Source organism: Planococcus citri, chromosome 4, assembly GCF_950023065.1.
Source record: "Planococcus citri chromosome 4, ihPlaCitr1.1, whole genome shotgun sequence".
Taxonomy (NCBI): Eukaryota; Metazoa; Arthropoda; class Insecta; order Hemiptera; family Pseudococcidae; genus Planococcus; species Planococcus citri.
The window spans coordinates 18,673,467-18,696,740 of NC_088680.1; the positions used below are offsets into that span (position 1 = coordinate 18,673,467).

The following is a 23,274-nucleotide window of genomic DNA, read 5'->3' on the forward strand; positions in this document are numbered from 1 at the left end:
CCACCAAGAAGTGACCATATTTGAGTGAATTTTTGTAAACCTGGCGACTTCTGGTGAATCTTGGTGACTGATTCACCATAAGTCACCAGGATTCACCAAAACATATAAAAGTCATATTTTATACCCTGGTGACTTTTTTGTGAAAGATTCACCAAAATGTGGCCATATTTGAGCGATTTTGTAAACCTGGGTACTTCTGGCGAATCTCGGTGACTGATTCACCAGAAGTCACCAGGATTCACTGATTCACCAAAAGTCACCAGGATTCACCAGAACGTTGAAAAGTCATATTTCATACCCTGGTGTCTTTTTGGTGAAAGATTTACAAAGAAGTGACCATTTTGAGCGATTTTGTAAACCTGGTGACATCTGGTGAATCTTGGTGACTGATTAACCAGAAGTCACCAGGATTCACTGATTCACTGATTCACCAGAAGTCACCAGGGTTCACCAGAACATAGAAAAGTCATATTTTATACCCTGTGTCTTTTTGGTCACAGATCCACCAAGAAGTGGCCATATTTGAGCAATTTTGTAAACCTGGAGACTTTTGATGAATCTTGGTGACTGATTTACCAGAAGTCACCAGGATTCACCAGAACATTGAATTCGTACCCTGGTGACTTTTTGGTGTGAGCTCCACCAAGAAGTGACCATATTTGAGTGATTTTGTAAACTTGGCGACTTCTGATTAATCTTGGTGACTGATTTACCAGAAGTCATCAGGATTCACCAGAACATAGAAAAGTCATATTTTATACCTGGGTGACTTTTTTTGTGAAAGATTCACCAAGATGTGGCCATATTTGAGTGATTTTGTAAACTTGGCGACTTCTGAATAATCTTGGTGACTGATTTACCAGAAGTCATCAGGATTCACCAGAACATGGAAAAGTCATATTTTATACTCTGGTGACTTTATAGAAGTCACCAGAATTCACCAATGTGTCACCACATATTTGAAAACAATTTCTAGGGTCATTATAGGAAATTCTCGTGATTTTTTCACCTTAAATTCACCGGAAAAATAGTCGAAAACTCACTTGGTGACTTCTGATGAAACTGTCACCAAGAGGTATTTTTAACAATAGGTACCTACCTGTCGTTCATGTTTTTCGACGTCGATGTTTCAAGTTTAAATTAGACGATTTCAGGCATGCCATGTACCTTTTTATTCATACGGTTATACCGGCTCTTACTTCGGACAATTCTTTTCAATTTTTAAAATTAGGTACTTATTTAGGTAATATTAACGTCTGAAAAATGAACGTATCAATCTCATGTGAAGAATGACAAAGTTCAGTTTCGTGAATGGTAAATTTTCGAAGCGTTCGCCCGATCGTTTCACAGCTTGCTCAGCCTATTCACGTTTCATTTCTAAAATTGAAATTTTAAGAGAATCACAGTTCCATGTTTTAAAATTGCAGTTAATGGCCACAAAAGTAAACTTTTTTTCATTTTATATAAGTAAGTACCTATGTATGATTTGAAGTAGGTACTTGGTTGAATATTTTTAATATCGGAAGGTAGGTATTGGAAATGAAATGTTGAGAATTGAATTTTTTATCTCTCATTCATCATTAAAAAGATTAAGTAATTTGTGCATGATCTATGATAGTTAAACTATGTACCTACTTCATAATGAACGTGTCTTATGAAGAAACTCATTTGACGTGTTTCATCTTCCATACTTTCTGTTTATGTTATTTCTTTTTTTGGTTGCGGTTAAACCTATTTCACGTTCATGGTCATTGAAAATAGTAATTGTTTAATTTTCGGGAGCTATAATTAAAATGAAACTGCCTACGTGATGCAGATGTTTTTAAAAAATTAGCACACACAAAATCTCAAATCAGCATGTGTGATCATGGTGAGTACCTATTTCCTCCGTAAAAAACAATCGATTAATATTTGTAAGATTTGATAAATGAAGTGAGTAGGTACTCGTATACTGAAAAATATTTTGAACATTCTAGATTCGTGGACTGCTGGTTTTTCCGCTAAAATGATACCCTTCCTCATCACATTCTACTCAATTTGTTCACTCCACTCAAATTACATAAACTGTCAAGAAACCGTTTTAGCCATAAATCAAGGATTACACGACACCATCGAAGAACCAATCGCAATAACATCAAATTACAAAGAATTAGTATCTCTAAGCAGAGTATTCATAGATAAAAGTTTACTCATTCAAGAGATTTTAAAAGATCCCTACAAACTAACTCTACTCGTATGTCCTCGAAAATGGGGCAAAACGGTTAACCTAGACATGATTAAAACATTTTTAGAAATACAAGTTTACGAAAATGGTAAAAAAATTACACCCGTTGAAGATACCCAAAATTATAAATTATTCAAAGAAGGTGAAATAATCTTGGCCAACGGTTCGATAGCTACGTTGAAGAATAAATTACTCATTAGCAAAAATCACACTGTATTTCAAAAGTATCTTGGAAAACATCCTGTCATATTTTTAGATCTTCGAGGTTTGAAGAAAAGAAACCACCAAGATTTCATCGAAGAATTTAGGAAACTCATAAGACGAATTTATCGTCCCTTCAGGTATATTTTGAAGCAAACCGATATTAGTGAAATCAGTTCAGAGGGGAGCGACAGTGGCGATAAGTTTGCAACTTTTGATAGATCCAAGTTTAAAAGGCATCTCAGAATGAAATCCACCGAAGAAGAATTACTACACAGTGTAACGTTTCTCAGTCAAGTATTAAAAGGGTATTTTAAAAGAGACGTTTATATTTTAGTAGACGAGTACCTGACTTTATTATACAAAGTTCTACTCGATACAAAGTATCCGGATAAACAAACAACTGTGCAGTTTTACCAAGATTTCATCAAGATAACCTTAACAAGTAATCCTCACATGGCCAAAGGTATATTAACCGGAATCCTCAGACAAAATTCTGAAACATCTTTTGATTCGCAATTCATGCACGAAAGGTGTTTCTTCGACGATCCGATATTCAATTTTTACGGTTTCCAAAGCAGAGAGGTAGGCTTACTCAGCAGCTACTTCAAGTTCCAGACTAAAAAACAAGAAAGAATCCATCGATGGTACGGTGGCTACAGAAGTGGCGCAAATTCCAACACGAATATCGCCAATCCTTGGTCTGTCGCTCATTACATAAATTCCAGAGATTTTGAGATCTTTTGGAGAGATAAAGAACTGATAGAACCGTTGATAGGTAAATTACTCTATATCCCTTCATTCGATAACGCTCTTTGCTCGTTGCTCACCAAGAAACATTACACGATCGATGAGTTTCGTAATTTGAAATACACGTTATTGGATTTCGAAGGTATAGCTCAAACGGCCAAGAACTTCGCTGAAAACAAAGATATCTCTTTACTTTCCACAGTAGACGTGGTGTTCAAGTTCTTATGCATGTATGGATACCTGAGTCTGAACAACACGTACTCTAAATCAGATCAGTACAACGTTATGATCCAAATGCCCAGTTACGAAGTGAGATCAGCAGTCACTGTTCAATTATCCAATTACCATTTGAGTAAATTAGGTGTGGAAATCACTCCTGAGAATGTAGCTCTATTTGAAAACTTGGGTATAACGTTTAAAAGGTCCACTACAGATAATCAAATCGTCTGCAGTCAGTTTGAAGCTTCTGTGAAGAATCTGCTGAACATAATACCTACTTTTACAAGGATCAATCGATTGAACGCTTTGAATGAGACGATTATAAAGCAAAATGAAAACGTGATGATATCTTTGTTCAAGTATGCCTTGATCAATGGCGATCCTCTGTTTCAATTTATTGTATCGGATCAACCGACGGATATTTTGCTGACGTATAAACATCAGGGGGTGGTGCTGCAAATTAAACCAGACGTTAATGGTAAGATGGCCACGGGTGAGGAGAAAGCAGCCTATGGTAGGTTTTTCAGAAACCATGGGATGAAATGGTGCAAACTTATTCAAGTATTTGTCTCTTATAAGAACAGTGTACGTGCTTTAGCTACAGTATTTAATGAACAAACGCTTCACAATACGTAATAATGATATTAAATTTTAGTCAAATTTTTGTGTTTTTTTGCTCATTTGTGAAGGATTTTTAGACTGCTGTTATTGAGTTCGAAAGGATTCTTGATAATGGCCTTGAAAAGTAACAGGAAAAGTTTAAACAAAAACAATTGGTAGAAGTTCTATTTTATGGAAAGCAGTTTTTTTTTTTGGATTTTCCCCCATGAAATAGAATTTTTAGTTTTACATTAAAATTACCTAAAATGGAATTTTGAGCTATGCTATACCATTTGCGTTTTTACAAGATCTAGGTAGTGTACCCAACTCAAAGTCACGTGGATGCAGAATAGTTTCTTTGCCTTTGGGGGTCGTAAAATTATGAACAGATCATGTCCAAAAAATTTCAAATTTTACCCTTAAAGTATTTACATCTGAAATTTCAACTTGTTCTGTATAAAAAAGATCGCACTCGTCCTTTAAAAAAAAAAAAAAAAAAAAAATATGTAGAAAAAAATAAACAAGCGAAAAATTTCAAACCCTCAATTTTTATAGATACCTATCAGATCCATTTCACAGCTTACCAATTAGTCGGCATATGACAATAGGAGTAATTGCACCCCCCCGGCCGATCCTCCGGGACAATATTTTTCTTAAAGGGGACATCCTAAGGAACATTTTAAAGCAAACTTGCCAAAAAAAAAAGTTGGCCTTACTTACAAAATGGCGGCCATTTTGATTGACAGGTCAGCCGAAATCGCAGATTTTGCGTTTTAATATAGGAATTGCACAAAATTTTTCAAACTTTACAGAGGTAGATCGAAAGATCATGCAAAAATTCATCACCTGCCAAAATTTCAAGTGCTAAAGTGCGTTTTTCGATTTTTGGTGAATTTTTGAAAATCGAATTTAGGCCAAAAATGAGGAAAAAAATTAAAAATTTACCAAATTGACCAAAAAAGCTGAAATTTGGGATACACCCTATTTTCGACATGCCAAATCGATTGGAAACGGTTTCAACTCGTTTTGAGCAGTTCTGGAGCCTCCAGCAGATTTTTGAAACTCGAAATTCCCACAAAATTCCATCAAATTGGAGTTGTAAAGCTAAAATTTATTCTAAAAACTAATTTCAATACGCTACGAAATACTGCAGGTGAATTTCAAGTCGTTTTGGATCCTCCAGCGACTTTTTGAAAATTCCTGAAGCCTCCAGTAGATTTTTGAAACTTGAAATTTCCCCAAAATATCATCAAACTAAGATGGAGAGTCGAAATTCATTTTGCAAACTAATTTCGATACACTACGAAGTTGACTGCTGGTGAATTTCAATTCGTTTTGGATCCTCCAGCGACTTTTTGAAAATTCCTGAAGCCTCCAGCAGATTTTTGAAACTTGAAATTTTCTCAACAAATGGAGATGGAAAGCTGAAATTTACTCTACACTCCAATTTTAACACCTTCTGAAAACGACTTCTGGTGGATTTCAAGTCATTTTAGAGCATCCAACGACTTTTTTGAAAATTACTGGAGCCTCCAGTAGATTTTTGAAACTTGAAATTTCCCCAAAATATCATCAAACTAAGATGGAGAGTCGAAATTCATTCATGCAAACTATGGTAATTTCAATACGCTACGAAGTTGACTGCTGGTGAATTTCAAGTCGTTTTGGAGCCTCCAGCGACTTTTTGAAAGGTTGTATGACGTTTTTTTGGAAAATTGAAATTTCCTAAAAGTAGCTGGAAGCTTCAAAACCATTTGAAACCACCATGTCGTCTGCGAAGTAAATTTCAGCTGGCCAACTCCATTTGATAAATTAATGTTGGGGAAATTTCAAGTTTCAAAAATCTACTGGAGGCTTCAGGAATTTTCAAAAAGTCGCTGGAGGATCCAAAACGACTTGAAATTCACCTGCAGTATTTCGTAGCGTATTGAAATTAGTTTTTAGAATAAATTTTAGCTTTACAACTCCAATTTGATGGAATTTTGTGGGAATTTCGAGTTTCAAAAATCTGCTGGAGGCTCCAGAACTGCTCAAAACGAGTTGAAACCGTTTCCAATCGATTTGGCATGTCGAAAATAGGGTGTATCCCAAATTTCAGCTGTTTTGGTCAATTTGGTAAATTTTTAATTTTTTTCCTCATTTTTGGCCTAAATTCGATTTTCAAAAATTCACCAAAAATCGAAAAACGCACTTTAGCACTTGAAATTTTGGCAGGTGATAAATTTTTGCATGATCTTTCGATCTACCTCTGTAAAGTTTGAAAAAGTTTGTGCAAGTCCTATATTAAAACGCAAAATCTGCGATTTCGGCTGAACTGTCAATCAAAATGGCCGCCATTTTGTAAGTAAGGCCAACTTTTTTTTTTGGCAAGTTTGCTTTAAAATGTTCCTTAGGATGTCCCCTTTAAGAAAAATATTGTCCCGGAGGATCGGCCGGGGGGGTGCAATTACTCCTATTGTCATATGCCGGACTAAATACTTTCAATTTTTTCTCAATTTTTCAAATCTTATTTAGGATTTAGAACCACCCTTCAATTCAACTTTCAAAAGCCACAACAATTCGAAAAATTGCGCATTCCGTGGTTCCAATGATGCCCAGATATTAATGTTTTAGGAACTATTCAAATTATTTTGAAACGATTTTCAAAAAAAAAACTATTCATTTCCAGCAGTTCAGACCTTGAATCTGAAAGATCCCGAATAATGATTGGGAAGATATAGGGATCAGGTTCATGGTTTAAGGGATCGGATTCTGTTTCTGTTCGGATTCACTGAAAATGTAATCGGGATCTTTCATGAACAGGATCGGGTTTGTACCTCCACCCTGCTCTCAGGGTCGTACTCGCGATTACTTTTTGAGTGACCAAGTTACTAAGTAGGTACTTACGGATTCGAAAAATGTCTAAGAAACAGACTGAGTATTCTAGTGGATAAGACTTCTGTCACCTTGAAGGTAAAAAAGTAAATAGGTATTGAAACAATTAAAGTGAAAAACTGAAGTGGATACGTAATGAAAAACATATGTATAAATGCGCATTTTCACATTTTTCAGTTTCTTACATTCATACGAGTAATTCACAAAGTACAACAAGACAAGTATTAATTTTTGAATGACTTCTGAAAACCGAAGTCGAGCACACAAATTACTAAAAACGAGCTAATTTGTTCACTTGCCATTTGTTCATTAGCGTGCAAGTGTAGGTACCTACAGAAATTTGACCATGTACATGTCCTCGCATATGTTCCTATACAGTTTTTATACCGAGTTGGTATTGGCAGCGAACACAAGACTTGGAAAGACTCGAAATCTTCTTCAATAATCATGAATTTGAAAACATTATTTTGTGCGTGTATTGCGTTTGGAATTCATTTCATATCTGGAGTACAATCTGATAATGTAATAGGTCCCGGACAATGTACTTTGAACGAAAAAGCAAACATCCGTAATTTTGACGAAATCAAAAATCAGTACATAAGCGAACGTGGAGTACCCGGTGAGTATTCATTTTCAACTGCTTACCTGAAGTAGTCTACAGTCCAATCGACAAAAAGTGTTTTCGTACTGGGTCAAAGTCGTCAAACTTACCCACAATTAACTCCCCCACCCCGCCCCATGAAATCAAGTCTTCAAGGTGTCCTCAGAGTTTTTCAGAAATTTTAATAAGTACTTAGGAGATTTTTATTATGAAAAAAGCTGGTCGAAAAACCACTCTTGAGGTGTCAGCTACCAAAATCGGCTCATATATGTGGATATTAAACTCGTTAAACAAGTCGAGTATAATACACAACTCGATTTTTAGCTGTCCAAATGCATATTCACGCCTTCTGGAGAAATTGAAAATCGCGCTGGAGGCTCCAGAATGGCTGGAAATGGTGAAATTGGGATTTGGGGGGTTAGTTATGGACAAAATACAGCGATTCGCGTGAATTTTGAAAATTTCCACGCAAACGTGAAACTTTTGATTTTTTGATTTTTCAATTTTGAAAAAAGCTGGTCAAAAAACCACTTTTGAGGTGTCACTCTCAAAATCTGCTCAAATGTGAATAAACTAAATAGGTCGAGTGTAATACACAACTCGATTTTTAGCTGCCCAATTTCGTATTCACGCCTTTTTTGGAGCCAATTCAAAATTCTGGAGAAATTGAAAAATCGCGCAGGAGGCTCCAGAACGCGAACGCCTGCAAATTGTAAAATTTGGATTTGGGTAATTGATATTAGTTTTGGGATTTATTTTGACCATTTTTACTGATCAAGTAAGTACGTATTTTTTAAAAAGTGCATAAATCGCCAGAAACAGTCAATTTTGAATTTTCAAACGTTCGCCAAAAATCGAAAAATGAACTTGGGCAGCTGAAAATTTGGTTTTGGGGGTTTTAGACTATGCTATTTTCAAAAATCGCGGTCCCGTTCAAATCGGAGTGTGACACCTCAAGAGGTTCCCTCGTTAGGACTTTAAGGATTCTACTGAACAGTAGAAAATTCGCAAATCGCTTATTTTTGGATAAATTTGAGTATCATTCCAGAAACTGGGGAGAAAATTTTGAAACGCACTGGTGACAATTGGCAATAATGGTCCAAAAATTGGCACCCCCTCCGTTCCAAAATATTTCCCCTGTTTCAAAAATCATACCTTTCGATGCGAAATATGTATTGTTTTTTCTTCTTCTTTTTTTTAATAGAATACAAATTTTCAAAACACGAATACATAAGCAGCCAGCAGGTTGGGTAGCGACAGGAGTGAAAAAACACGATTTTTTCTAGACTGTCCTCTCTATGAGAGTCCATTTCCCATCTTCACGGGTACTTCCGGGGCTAAAATGTTTTCTGAGTGACTTTCAGCTCAAAGTGAAGGGTTCTGCTGAATTTGGTCATTTACTTACTTTTTCATTGGAGGGGAGAGGGGATTCTCCCTAACCTACATTGGCTGTTCCCTTGAAACGCAGATTAAATTATGAGAAAAATCCAATTTTGGCCATGTGGGTCGGTAGTACGTACTTGCGAAAAATGAACAAAATTGCCTGCCATGACTTTTTGCCTTACTTGCAAATTGAAGGGGATACAGATCATTTTTAATTTAAAAAAATCGCGATAAAAAAAATAAAAGCGGAAATGAATACCTGCTACTACAAATTTTGTTATGGTTTTGGAACTCGAAAATTGCCAATTTAATAAAAATTTTTAACAAATCAAAAATTTTCAAGTTCCCAAAAACTTTTTAAATTTTAGAGTAAGAAAAAAAATTATCATAACAAAATTAGTTCATTTTTCGACGTAGTAGGTACTCATTTCCGCATTTTTTACTTTATTTCATTGCGATTTTTTGAAATTAAAAACCATTAATTGTAGCCCCTTTCGTTTTTTAACTTGCAAGTTGAGCTAAAAAACGTCATAATAGGTGAATTACGTAAAAACTGACTAAAAATATAAAAAGGATACCCAGCACTCGCAGTTTGGTCGAATGTTGTATGATATTTTCAAACACTGTTTCAATTTTCATATCCCTCCGGTTCAAAAATGCGTTTGTCCGTTGGATTGGAATAGCCTTGACTACGAATTTCAACCTTCATTGTGAATAATATTAAGTCGGTTCATTAATTTTTGAGCTTACGAACTGGTTTCAGTACGACGTATCTGGAGAGGAGATGACCAACAGATTGCTACTTTGAAAACGAATAAATTAATAGAAATCTGTCAATGTTTTGCGAAGGTTCATTATAATACAGAATCCGAAATATCTTCGATTACTCTGAGCAAAAATTTTCTATATCGCACGAGACCTTTTTTTCTAAGGTTGATCGCCTGATCGGATATAGTTGGTACGAACCCGTCATTCAATGTCAGCTTTTAGATAAGATATTTTATTTGACCGAATCTGAGAAGTATTATTCCGAATATTACCACCGAAACGTGTATATTTTTGAGCTGAGTGACGCTGAATTGAAAGCAGCGATAGGAGATAATAAGAAGAACTGCAGATGGAGTATTGACTATCCAAATGGTGAATTCAAAGCTCTATACCCGAAAGTACATATGAAAATGTATTATTTGCAAGAAAATGATCCATCCATAAGTAATGCTCAGTGATTTATGCATATTGCCTACCTATCGATTTTAAAGTGCAAACATGTTAAATATTTAGGCTTAATAAAATATGTATTTGCGGTACCTACTTAATCAACCTTATTTAAAACAAATGAACGCTTTTATACATAAATCATTTTTTGAATCTTTCAAAAAACACCATACGACCTAAAATAGGTTACAATTTTGGAGAAAAAAAACTAAAATTTCTATCAAAAATTTTTTGATGGAGTTTTTAAAAAAATGGCAATGTGACCTCATCGATTAAAATTTCCCATTTTGGGCTCAAAATTTTTCAAAACTACTCAAAAAATGTTCACAAGTGTTTTTGATTTTCTGCTGAAATTTTAACCACTTTTGGAAGTGTCGCATTCGCATGACACCTTTTTCAAAAATCTCAAAAACCATTGATCCAATTTTTGCCTTAAAATTGTTCAATAATGTGCAAAAAACTTTTTCGTCGAAATATTTTGTACCTACCTGATTCTTGAGAAAATTTAAACCATTTTGATAGGTAAGGTCGCAAAGTCACCTCTGAATAATTCTATTAGTAAAACGGTTCATTTTTTTTACTGAAATTGAAGGGGGCGCTATCATCGTACAAAAACTCAAATGAATTTTTTGGGTAGCAAAAATGTCAGCCTTTGATTTTTGGATCACGTTTTGCCAGTAGGACTGACGTGAGACTATTAAATTTACAGTTCTACCAAGAAAACTAAAACGTAACAGAAACCTCCACTGCAGATAAACAACTTTTTGATAATCGAAATTTTTATTAGATTCATCAGATTGGCTTAAAATTGTTCAGTGGAGCCATGTTATAGGTCTACAATTCCTCACAATAAAGTAAAGACGAGTTGATATACGTAAAAGTTTAATAATTTACACCTACAAATCATGAAGTGAAGGCCCTCATTTTTTTCTTACTTTGATCGTGATTTTAATCAAAATACAAATATGGCGATTTTGAGGATGAAATAAACGAAGGATTTCGGTAATTGGTATATTCGTCGGTTGAAATTTTATCAAGGTGAGTATTTATGCTAATTTATCAATTAGTTTTCTGATGGTATCATACTTCTAATAATTTATTTTTCAGGAATCTAGGATGATTGTTGTTTCAGTACTCGTACTTGTTTCATGTATTCACAACCACATTCTGCCCACAGATGGCCAAAATGTTCATGAAAATGAAACGATTTCTCCAATTCCCAACTACGAATTCGTTCCAGGAGTAGGTACCTACCTACATTTTTATTCATTCGTCTTTTCAAAATTCAAAACTTTCTCGCTTGTCAGAGATACGTCATTTTTACACCTGTTTTTCATTATAATCATTGATGATATTCGATTGATATTTTTTACAAATACACCTACAGTTTCAACATAAATTACATTAGGATTGTATACTTCCAGATGATATCAAAAAAACTCTACGACGAGATGCATTCTGAGTGCTTAGAAATTGAAGGAAATGTGCTAACTTTAGTACAACAAATTCAAGCACTTCGAGCTGAGCCAATAAGTTACTACGAAAAAATAGCTGAGGGAATAGCAAAAGAACAGGAGAATGAAATGGCACAAGGCACAACGACAACAAACCATCCAAATCCAAGTGAATCAAATGTGACAGAGAATGTAACACTTGTTGAATCTACAAATAATACAGTAGTGCAAAAACTAAAACAACAGTTGAAAGATGCTCTCGAACAAAATCAACAACTGCAAAAACAAGTTAATGATTTGAAAACAGAAAATGTAAGTAAACATATTTTTATTTCGATTAGGTACCTAAATATCTACACCTAGACCAACCCACGAGGAGACATTATTGAAATAAGTGTGTACTTATTATACTCGTAATTTCAGAATACATTGAACCATTATCTCTATCAATTCAAATGGAAAATATTTCTAAAGAATGTGATACACAGTCATGAACAAAATTTAGACAATCTGGAATTATTAAAGATTTATCAGCCTTTATTCCAAATAAATGAAACACTTTTAAACGAAACACACGAATCTTGGAGATACGACAAGTTAGCAGAAGTAAGAAGACAACGCTGGGAATTTTACCTCTCAACACCCCCTTACTGTAAAACTTATTTTAGACGTTTGGTGAAACGTATCAATGAAAGTGAATACACCGTACAAGAATTCTCCAAAGCAGTAGCGAGATTCTACAAAATAATATCATTCGATCCGTTTTTGGAAACTGTTAAACCATCTATACTTAGCGATGGTGGTGAATATTTATCCTACTACCCGAAATTAAATTTTATTGTTCCTTTATTAACTGCCGATTATCTTAAAACTACGACGATGATAAAACATATGTGTGATGAGGTGAAATCAGGTAAACCACCTGAGATTATTTACGAATACATAATGTATTAGCCCACACAGTGGTATGCAGAGGTTCTTTTCTCAATTTGAAATGATAAGATTTACTTGCTGTGATTACTTTATAAATTTCCTACTTCTTATCATTACCTACCTACCTACTTCTCAAGTCAGTTTATGTAAGCTTAATTAAAATGTAAGTATATTAGTATTTCTAATCTATAAAATATACATATCAGTTCTTTTTTATCCGATTGAAAGTTGATTACTTCACTCCTCAGGTAAATTTTATTTTGTTCTAAAGGTACCTACATATGATAACTTGGCTTCGAATAACTCATTTTTTCTATATCTCGAATGAGGAGATGATCGTTACTTTACCTCTGCTTGTTTCATTTGCCCATATCCTGCTCATAAATGGAGAAAATTTCAACAAGAATGAAACGATTTTTCCAACTTGCGACCACGAAGGGGTCCCAGGAGTAGGTATTTTATTAATTTGTTATTTTGTGGGAATTTCAAGTTCCAAAAATCTGCAGGAGGCTCCACAACTGCTTAAAATGATTCGAACACGTTTCCAATCGATTTGGCAGGTCGAAAATAGAGTATATCCCAAATTTCAGCTTTCTAGGTCAATTTGGTAAAATTTTGATTTTTTTTCTCATTTTTGGGCCAAAATTAGATTTTTAAAAATTCGCCAAAAATCAAAAAATATATTTTAGCATCTTAAATTTTGACTGGTGGTATATTTTTGAATTGGTTTTTTGATCTAGTTTTATCAGGTTCAAAAATTTTTATGCAAGTTGAAATACCTAAAATAGTGTACCTATGTCTAGATGATATCAAGAGCAGCCTACAATAAAAGGCAAGCCGAATGCCAGAAAGCTGAAAGCACCGTTTTTCGTCTAGAACGACAAATACAAGAGCTACGAGACCTTCATCTAGCTGAGAAAATGCGACCTGAAGAAAAGGCAAACAAAACGATCGAAACGATGATGAATAATACGAGTATTAGTATTACTGAAGAGCAAAGACTCAGGCAACAGTTGAAGGAAGTATACCAACAAAATCGTCAGCTCCCAAAAGACGTAAAAGATTTGACAAGAGAAATTGTAAGTAATCTTCCTGACGATGGCTCTTATTCAATTTCTTCTACAAAAAAAAAAATAACTTCAAGAACAAAAAAAGCTCAAAATGTAACCAAAAACTAATCAAGAAAATAAAGTTGCAAATTACTAGTGAAACATTTGCAGAAAAAAAAACACCCAAAAAACGTAATCGAAACTTTAACAAGTTCAGCAAAAATTGGAATACTTTGCAAATTATTGGCAAAAAAATAATATTTCGTAGAACTTTTTGTAACAAAAGTTGGATTATTTTGCAATTTGTTAGTTAAAAAGCTAGACTTATTGGCTACATATTTTTATGTCAATTTCTTAAAAAAGTGAGACTTATGTAAATTTTTGGAAAAAAGTGTGATTTTTTTGATTTTTGGCAGAAAGGAAAATCGTTAACAATTTCAACAAAAAACAGAATTTTTCAGAAAGTTTCAAAAAAAAGTGAGATTTATTTACAATTTTTGTTGAAATAGTGAAAACTTTGGACTATTTTGGACAAAAGGAAGTCTTTGACAATTTTAGCAGAAAAATATCACTTTTTGAAACTTTTTAGCAAATTTACGCCAAAAAAGTAAACGCTAATTGGGTAAAAAAATTAAAATTTCTGATGATTTTTGGCGAAAAGTGAGACTTTGATGCATTCTTTTTCGAAGAAGTGAGACTTTTTGCAATTTTTTTTTACGAAAAACTGGCATGAAAATTTTTGGAAAAAAAGTGAGAATTTTACGAATTCTTCAGAAACATTAAAACTTTGACAATTTTAGCAAAGAGTGTGCTTTTTAGTATTTTTCATGAAAAAAAAGAAAACTTTTCAGCAATTTACCAAAAAAAGTAAAACCTGTATGGGTAAAAAAAATGAAAATTGATGGGGATTTTTGGCGAAAAGTGAAACTTTGCTGCATTTTTGTCAAAGAAGTGAGATCTTTTCAATTTTTTTTGCAAAAAACTAGACAAGAGAATTTTTGGCAAAAAAACTGGAAAAAGCAAAAGTTTTTAGCAATTTTTATCAAAAAAACGTGTCCTGTTGGGAATCTTTGGAACAAAGTGAAATTTTACTGCATTTTTTGTCAAACAAGTGAGACTTTTTTGCAATTTTTTTAGCAGAAAATACAACTTTGACAATTTTTGCCAAAAAGTGAAAATTTTAGGAATTCATTAAAAAATTTTAAACTTTTGACAATTTTAGCAAAGAGTAAGTATGGCTTTTTAAAGTTTTTCAGTAAAAACTGTTTGGGTAAAAAAAATGAAAATTTTCGGACATTTTTGGCGAAAAGTGAGACTTGTTGTATTCTTTTTGGAAGAAAAGAGATCTCACATTTTTTTTTTTTTTTTGTAAAAAACGAGGCAAGAGAATTTTTGACAAAAAATTGGAAAAGCAATAATTTTTAGCAATTTTTACCAAAAAAGTGAGGTTTGTTGGTTTTTGGAAATTCTTGTTTAAAAAAGTGAGATTTCTTTATTTTTTGTTGTTGTTGAAGATGAGACTTTTTTTTGCAATTTTTTTTCAAAGACGTAACTTTATAGAATTTTATGGGAAAATTGAAAAACCGAGACTTTTTTTGGCAAAGGGCAGGGCTTTAGGGATTTGAATTTCCTAAGTAAATTTTTATAAAACAAATTTTTGGCAAATTTTAGGGAATTTTTGACAAAATGGTAAGATTTTGGTGTTTTTTTGTGTCGTAGTAGTGAGATGTGACTTTAGCAATTGTTGGCAAAAATAAAGGATTCTCAACATTTTTTTGTATAGGTAAAAAAGCTAGACTCTCCAAAGCCGGCTCATTTTGGCAATTTTTGCAAAGAAAGCAAGACCTTTATCCAAGTTGAAAAAAATGTGACTTTCTGGAAATTTTTTGCCAAACACGAAAATTTTAAGCAATTTTTGACAAAAATGAGACTTTTTGGCATCTTTGACAAAATACGATAAACTTCTTGCTATTTATGTTTGAAAGCAAAACTTGATTAATTTTTTCAAAAGGCAGAGCTTTTTAGAAATGTTGTGAAACTTTTCAGCAATTTTTACCAAAAAAGTGTGACTAATTGAAAAATTGAGAATTTTTGGTGAAAAAGTAAATTTTTTGTAATTAGCAAGTCTAAAAATTTTAGCACAAATTCAAAACTTTTCAACATTTTTTTTTAGTGGGACTTTTTTTTACAAAAAGTGACAATTTCAAGCAATTTTGGGCAGCTTGAGTATACAATTAAGCCCTGTATTTATGTGTAGGTATTCCCTTGGAAAAAATGATTGGATCAATATCAGATCTCATTCAATCAAAACCAGAGTCTGATCAGGTCAATTTTGATCAGGAAGAGACTGGATCTAATCAGATCCAATCATATTTTCTAATTTCCACTACGTCTGTAGTAAAATAATCACACAAAAATCATTTTCAGAATACAACCAATCATTACCTATATCAATTCAAATGGAAAATACTCATGCAGCGAGTAATACACGATTACGAAGAACATTTCGATAAACTGCGCTGGACATGTACCCAACCAGTCTTCCAATTAAACCAAACACTTATAAATCTGACGATTGAATCTTACGATAAGTTGACTGAACTCAGAAGACTACGGTGGGAATTTCATCTAAAAACACCCCCTTATTGCGAAGTTTATTTCGGTGCTCTAGTGAAACGAATTAAAGAAAGTAAATTCACAGTGGAAGAATTCTGTAGAACGTTAGCTTCATTTTACAAAGATGTATCACTTAACTCCCATTTGGAAACTGTACTGACATCTAAGAATACTGTAGGATATTTTTCCAATTGCGGAAAAATGAAGTTAATTGTTCCTTTGTTATTGGCTGACTATCCTAGAACTAAATTGATCGAGATTATTCTCAGTGAAGTGGAGTCAGGTCAGGTTAACCTACTGGGATAAATTAATCTATACAGGCCTAATTATCACAATTTTCTTATCACTGCTTTTCGAAGCATTAATTAAAATGTACACTCAACACTGTACCTATTGATAATTTAAAATATGCATGTTTATTCAGTATTCTAGGTAGTTTTTATCCAAGTATATTTATTTCAACACTAAAGCATGTTAAGGGTGATTTTTACTTTATTTCTGCTTGTTTCATTTATCCATATTGTGCCCACAAATGGAAAAAATAATAATAAGAATAAAACGATATTTTCTCCTCGCAGCCGCCAACCGATTGTTCCAGGAGTAGGTACCTATTTTATCAATTTTTCATATTCAACTTTAAAACTTTCAAATTTTGCTGAAATACACCATCTTAATGCTTTTCATTATCCATCCTCCAGATGATATCAAAAATACTCTACAGCAAAAGACTAGCTAAATGTCAGAGGATGGAAAGTAGAGGTTTTTATCTAGAACATCGAGTAGAAGAACTACGAGCCCATCCAGTTGAAGAAATGTCAGAAGAAAAGACAAACGAAGTCATCGAAATGACAACAAACAATCCAAATGGATCTTCCACGACAAATAATTTAACCCTTGGATACACTTGTACGAATAATAGTGATGATGAGGAGCAAAGACTGAGGAGAGAGTTATTTTTAATAGATGAAGAAAATTGTCAACTCCAAATAGATGCGAAAAATCTGAGCAAAGAAATAGTAAGTATACGATTCAGTATCACCACTTTCAGGTGACAAATTCGATATTTTTTGTGTAGATTTTCATGACTTAACAATGGAATCTTTTTTAGAATGCAACTCACGTTCATTTTTATCAATTCAAATGGAAAGTACTCATGAAGCTGGTGATGGACGAATACGAAGAGCATTTCGAAAAACTCCACTTGAAATACTCTCAACCGAGCTTTCAATTAGATGAGCCAAAGTTAAACGATACATTCGATTATTACGAGGATTCGCATTTTGTAGAAATACGAAAGCAAAGATGGGAATTTTACCTCAAAACGCCTCCGTACTGTATTTATTTCGATCGTTTAGTGAAACGTATAGAAAAAAGTGATTTCACGCTGGAAGAATTTTGCGGAAGAATGGCGAAGTTCTATAGAGAAATATCGTATAATTTTTACGCTGTACCTATGGCTAGTCGAACGATGCAAACTGATCCATATTTAATGGATTACCCAACGTGGAATTTTATTGTTCCTTTGTTATTAGCCGATTATCCTAGGACTAAATTGATAGATGCTATTTTCAGCGAGTTGCAATCGGGTAAACCACCTTCCTGAGTCAGGAATTGAGATGAATTAATTTTTAGTAGCATCGAGTACGTTTCTCAAGAATGGAAGTGACAAGATAAAATAGGTATCACTTTCTAGTTCTTATCGGTGATTTTTAAGTCGAGTTTGTTGATAAGGTATGAAAAAGTAGCTTGAATTAATGCGAGTATTTTTTTTCATCGGAGTTGATTGTAAGTTTGTCCATATTTTAGAGATTATAATCTTGGCGCAATTTAAAAATCGAGATTAGAAGAGCCTCGTAATTCTGTTGAGTTGAGTACCTAATAAAGTTCGTACCTATTCATTCTAATTTGATTTGTTATATTTTTTACAAATGAGAAATATTTAATTTTCTGTTGAAATATTGTAATGAGTTTCTGAGGGTCACATATCTTACATCTTTTTCGAAAATCTCGAAATCATGCCCCAATTTTTGGCTCAAAATTCTTGTTTTACAGGAATTTTTGATTTGCTGTCGAAATTTAAACCACTTTTGATAAGTCGCATTACGCCTTTTTTGAAAACTTCAAATTTCATGACCCCAGTTGGGCTTAAAATTCTATAAAAGTCTTGAAAAAAGTTTTGAAATTTTTTTTGATTTCTTTGTTAAATTTTTTTAAAAACCTCGAAAATTATGATCCAATTATACATGCTCAAAATTCTTCAAAATTGCTCAAAAAAATTTTGGTAGAACTTTTTGATTTTCTCCTGAAATGTCAACTCATGTTGATTGCATGAAACAGCTTTTTCAAAAACTAAAAAATCATGATCCAATTTTGAGCTCGAAATTTTTCAAAAAAGCTTCAATAAAATACTTGTGATGGGAATTTTTGATTTTGGTTTTGCCAAAAATTTGACCCATTTTGGCAGGTGAGTCACAGGGCACTTTTTTTGAAAATCACCAAAAAAATTACTCTATGTAGAGCTCAAAATTCTTCAAAATGTGCTTGAAAAAGTTGTGAAAGAAATTTCTCAATTTTCTGCTGAAGTTTTAACCCATTTAACAGGTTGCAAATTTGAAGGAACTTTTTCATTTTCTGTCAAAATTTTCACATTTTGATTGATTTTGTGACATCTTTTTCTAAAACCCAAAAAATCATGACCTAATAGGGATGAAAATTTTTCAAAAGCACTGAAAAAACTTTTGATAGAAAATTTTGACTTTCCACCAAATGACAAATTTTCAAAAAATCTCATTGACCTCGCATTTAACTCTCAAAATTCTTTAAAATTGCTAAAAAAAAAAGAGTTTGATTTTTTCTCAGAAAACATTTTGATGGATAACATGACAAATTTTTCAAAAAACTTTCTTCAAAATCTCAGTCAAAATCATAAATTTTGAGTTAAAATTCTTTAAATGTACTTTCAAAAGGTTTTGATGTGATTTTTTAAATTTTTGTCAAAATTTAAAGCCATTTTGATCTATTTTAAAAATCCTGTCAATTTATGATCCAATTTAGGGATCAAAATTCTTCAAAAAAGCCCAGGAAAATGTTTGATACAAATTGTCTATTTTCTGCTCAAATTTTAACCCAAGTATTTTGACGAATCGCAAGACATTTTTCCCCCTTAACATCATAATTTAATTTTAAGCTCAAAATTCTTCAGAAGTACCCAAAAAAACATTGAATGAAATTCTTGATTTTCTGTTGAAGTTTTTGGCCATTTTAATAAGTTACATGTGACTTTTTCAAGTCAAAATTATAATCCAATTTTATGCTCAAAACTCATCAAAAGCACTCATCAACAATTTTTTTGATTTTTTGTCAACATTTCAATACATTTTAATGGATCAAATAGCACCTTTTTCAGAAATGTTGAAATCATGACCCAATTTTGGGCCCAAAATGCCTCAAAAAAGCTTTTAAAAATTTTGATAGGATTTTTTTTTCAATTTTCTGCCGAAATTTAAACTTTTTTTCGATGTTGCATGGCACATTTTTGGAAATCATGTTCCAGTTTAAGGCCCAAACTTCTTCAAGTTTCTGCTGAATTTAACCTATTTTGATGAGACTCATGACAACATGACACCTTATTCAAAAACGTTGAAAATCATAATCCAATTTTGGCCTTCAACTCTTTAGAACAGCTTTGAAGTAGTTTTGATAAGAATTTTTGATTTTTTGCCAAAATTTGAACCAATTTTGATGTTGTATAGCATTTTTTTTGAAAATCCCTAAAATTGTGACCCAATTTAAGGCTCGAAATTGTTCAAAAATGTTGGAAACAATTTTTTCATCATCTGTCAAAATTTCAACCAATGTTGATTGATTACGTAACAGCTTTTTTAAACCTCCTAAAATCATGATCAGAATCCGATTTTGGACTTGAAATTCTTCAAAAGCATTCCAAAAATGTTGATGGATGTTTTTGATTTTCTGGATACTACATAGGTATATTTTAATGATTAGGTTCAAGACACTTTTTTCAAAAATGTGAACATCATAACCCGAGGTTGGGCTTAAAATTCTTCAAAAATGCTATAAAGAAGTTTCGATGGAATTTTTTTTGTTGGTTTTCTGCCGAAATTTAAACCCATTTTAATGAACCGTACGTTTGGCATCTTTTTTGAAAATTCCGAAAATCATGAGCCAATTTAGGACTCAAAATTCTGATATTTCTCCAAAATCCTAAAAATAACAAATGGTCTAATTTTGGGCTCAAAATTCCTCAAAAATATTTGAATTTTTTTGCAATTATTTGGTTATCAGCAGACTATAGATAGATAAGAGAATAGAGGTGATTACAAAGATATTCACTGAATTAGGTGATAATATAGATGAGCCATGATCAATGAACCAATTAACCGAAAATGAATGAAATGGAGCAAATACACGCTCATCCAAAATTTCATCAAATTCGCTTACACTTTGAGCAATTTTATCAGTTTTATTGAATCTATCGATTAAATGAACCTATGTAGATAAAAATATCTACTTGATTCATTGAAGAATGATAAATGATAATTTTTCAATATCAGCTTCATGTAGGTTACCCATTTCTGTTTCACGAATTGATTTTAAAATTAATCCATTACAATTTGTCTCTTGAAATTTTTTTCTTAACGACAAAAAAACAATTATTTATAATTGGGAATAATTAATTCAGGTGGAATGAAACCCAATTAACGTAGAGAATTCATACGAGGCAGATACCGACGAAATCAATTTGGTTAAAAGAACATTTAAATTTTCACAATGATGGTTTTCGTTTGATGAAGGTGAGTAATGTTGGATTGAATAATTTTGCATGCCCTGAGGAATATGATGATGGGTTCTGATCAAGTAACATCACATAACATCTGGTCATTTTCTCGATCAAATCGGATCCTATGAGATTAAATCTGTTTAGACCAGACCAGGAGATCACATCAAACAAAGGAAACTTGAGTGAATCTTCTTTGTGCATTTCCCTGATCCAACTGGATTTTAATGACTACCCAGATCAGAACTGTTCAGTCCTGAATGTCCTGATCAGATTTAACCTGTTTCCTTCAGGATTATCAGTTATACTCGTAAGTTATCTCATTTTTGAATTTGTGCAGGAAACGTCCCTATAGCTACAATAGCTCCTCTGAAAACATTTGTGAGATCGTAACGAAAAAAGACTCACGATGAAGAACATTTTAACGGTGGTTGTCTCATATTTAAATATCGTTTCCATCTTTGCACAAGCTACTGAAAAACATAACGAAACTAAAATGGTAAGTTTCTTTTCTCACATTAATTTAAACACGACTTGGTACCTACCTAACATTCCAATTGAAACTATCCCTTAAAGTACGTTCCTGTGCATATCTACGACGATTTAAGACTATCATTCGATAAGATATACTACGAGAATGTGCGTCTGAAGAAAAACATCGATGAAGTGAAAGAGAAAAATCAGAGACTACTCTTCATCCAAGGTAAATACGATGATTTACAAAGACTATACGAGGAGTCAAATCTCGAGAGATCAATTCTAAGAGCTAATCTGGTAAGAATAAGCTGCCTATTCCTACTATTAAAATATGCATCTCAAATATACCTACAAAAGTAATCCATCATTTGGTCATTTTCCCCCTTCGCAGTCCAACAGTAACAACATCAAATTCCAATTAGAATGGAAAGTAATCATCCAACAAACCGTAGACTCCTACGAAAGGGAATTCGATAACCTGGAATTACGTCATGTGAATTCCACCTTCCAGTTAGACCAAACGCTACTAGACTCCATCGGCTACAGCGACGATTACGACCGTATAGCCGAACGTAGAAGGCAAAGATGGATATTCTACTTGGAAAATCCTCCTGCAACGTTTTGGGATTTTCACGATTTAATTAAACGGATTGAAAAAAGCAACTGTACCAAAGAAGAATTCGCCAAAGGGTTGGCAATATTCTATAAGCGGTTAACGAAGGTCATTTTCGATGAAGCGGAGGAATCTGATAAATCGGCGCTTACGATGTCCAGCTATAAGGATGTGAAGTTTGTTATCCCTTTGCTGGTGACTCCGTATCCTAAGACTGAAACGATAACGAGAATGTTGCGAGAGTGGAGCGAACCTGAAGTACCAATCACTGGTATCAAGGAGAAAAAAAATTATGTTGGGTAAATAATCGAACATTTTCATTGTAAGAATTATTTCAAGTCAATAATAAATGTAAATACATATTTTTAAATACACATAGATCATACATCATATGTCAAGTATATTTTTTCTATTTTTTTTTTTTATCAAATCGAATGGCTACTTAAATGATAAAAAATTCGAACACTCGTGTTACATTAGTGTTGGAGACATACCAACCAGGCGAAAAATGATGCATTCTCGAAGGATTCGCCAAAGAAAAATAAATTGACTCTGATCAGACCTAATCTGGGCAGATCAGATCAGATTGAATCTGCCTGACATGAAAAATCTGATTGATCAGGTTTACATTCGAACATTCCTCAGATTCAGGTTGCTCCGATCTGATCCAATCTGAAACGATCACATTGAATCCGCATACTTTCACAATACAATTTGATCAGACCAAATCTGATCACTTCAACGTTTTCAGAAAATTTGATTTGTTCAGAGCTGATCACTGATCAGATTAAATCTATTCACAGCTGATCAGTTTTAACAAAAGAACGTCGATGGGATCTGTTTCGATTTGAATACATTTGATCAGGTTTAAGTACATCCAGAGTTTGGACATTCCCCAGATCCAATTTAATCAGACCAGATCTGATTAGATCAACATTTTGATCGAATTCGATCTGATCAGATCAGACCTGATCGGTTTTGATAGGAGAACCTTTAACGGCGGGGTCTGATTCCATTTAATTAAATTTGATCAGATCATTTAGATTTACACCCAGAAATTTTCTAGATTTAATTTGATCGCACCAAAACTGATCAGATCAACATTTTGATCAAATTGGATTTCTGCTCAGACTTCATCAGATAAGATTTGATCAGACTTCATCAGATAAGATCTGCGCAGACTTCATCAAGTACATAAGATCTACTTAGACCTCATCAGATAAGAGTTCCTCAGACTGCATCAGATGAAGAGCTGATCAGACCTCAT

The 23,274-nt window shown here is 33.2% G+C and overlaps 2 protein-coding genes across 11 annotated transcripts; both read left to right on the forward strand.

Annotated features, from left to right (window-relative positions):
• Positions 1 to 1,584: 1,584 nt before the first annotated feature.
• Positions 1,585 to 4,058, forward strand: LOC135843666 (uncharacterized). The gene is made up of 2 exons (XM_065361623.1): positions 1,585 to 1,870; positions 1,977 to 4,058. Exons 1-2 carry the CDS (start codon positions 1,858 to 1,860, stop codon positions 4,028 to 4,030), a joined length of 2,067 nt encoding a protein of 688 aa, XP_065217695.1. The 5' UTR covers positions 1,585 to 1,857; the 3' UTR covers positions 4,031 to 4,058.
• Positions 4,059 to 10,867: 6,809 nt separating this feature from the next.
• LOC135843222 (uncharacterized) lies at positions 10,868 to 22,397 on the forward strand. Of its 10 annotated transcripts, none has more exons than XR_010558268.1 (12): positions 10,868 to 11,105; positions 11,175 to 11,309; positions 11,492 to 11,833; positions 11,945 to 12,617; positions 12,726 to 12,903; positions 13,258 to 13,533; positions 15,931 to 16,723; positions 16,818 to 17,135; positions 17,228 to 18,002; positions 21,258 to 21,416; positions 21,494 to 21,691; positions 21,786 to 22,397. XR_010558268.1 is itself a non-coding variant. In XM_065361029.1 (4 exons), the coding sequence occupies exons 2-4, from the start codon at positions 21,327 to 21,329 to the stop codon at positions 22,308 to 22,310; spliced, it is 813 nt and encodes a 270-aa protein (XP_065217101.1). In that variant the 5' UTR covers positions 20,693 to 20,933; positions 21,258 to 21,326; the 3' UTR covers positions 22,311 to 22,397. The 10 variants fall into 10 exon arrangements, 1 of the variants encoding a protein (XP_065217101.1); XR_010558266.1 differs by having other exon boundaries at positions 10,869 to 11,105; positions 15,931 to 16,719; XR_010558263.1 differs by having other exon boundaries at positions 10,870 to 11,105; positions 11,945 to 12,702; positions 12,787 to 12,903; positions 15,931 to 16,719.
• The last annotated feature ends 877 nt before the right edge of the window (positions 22,398 to 23,274 follow it).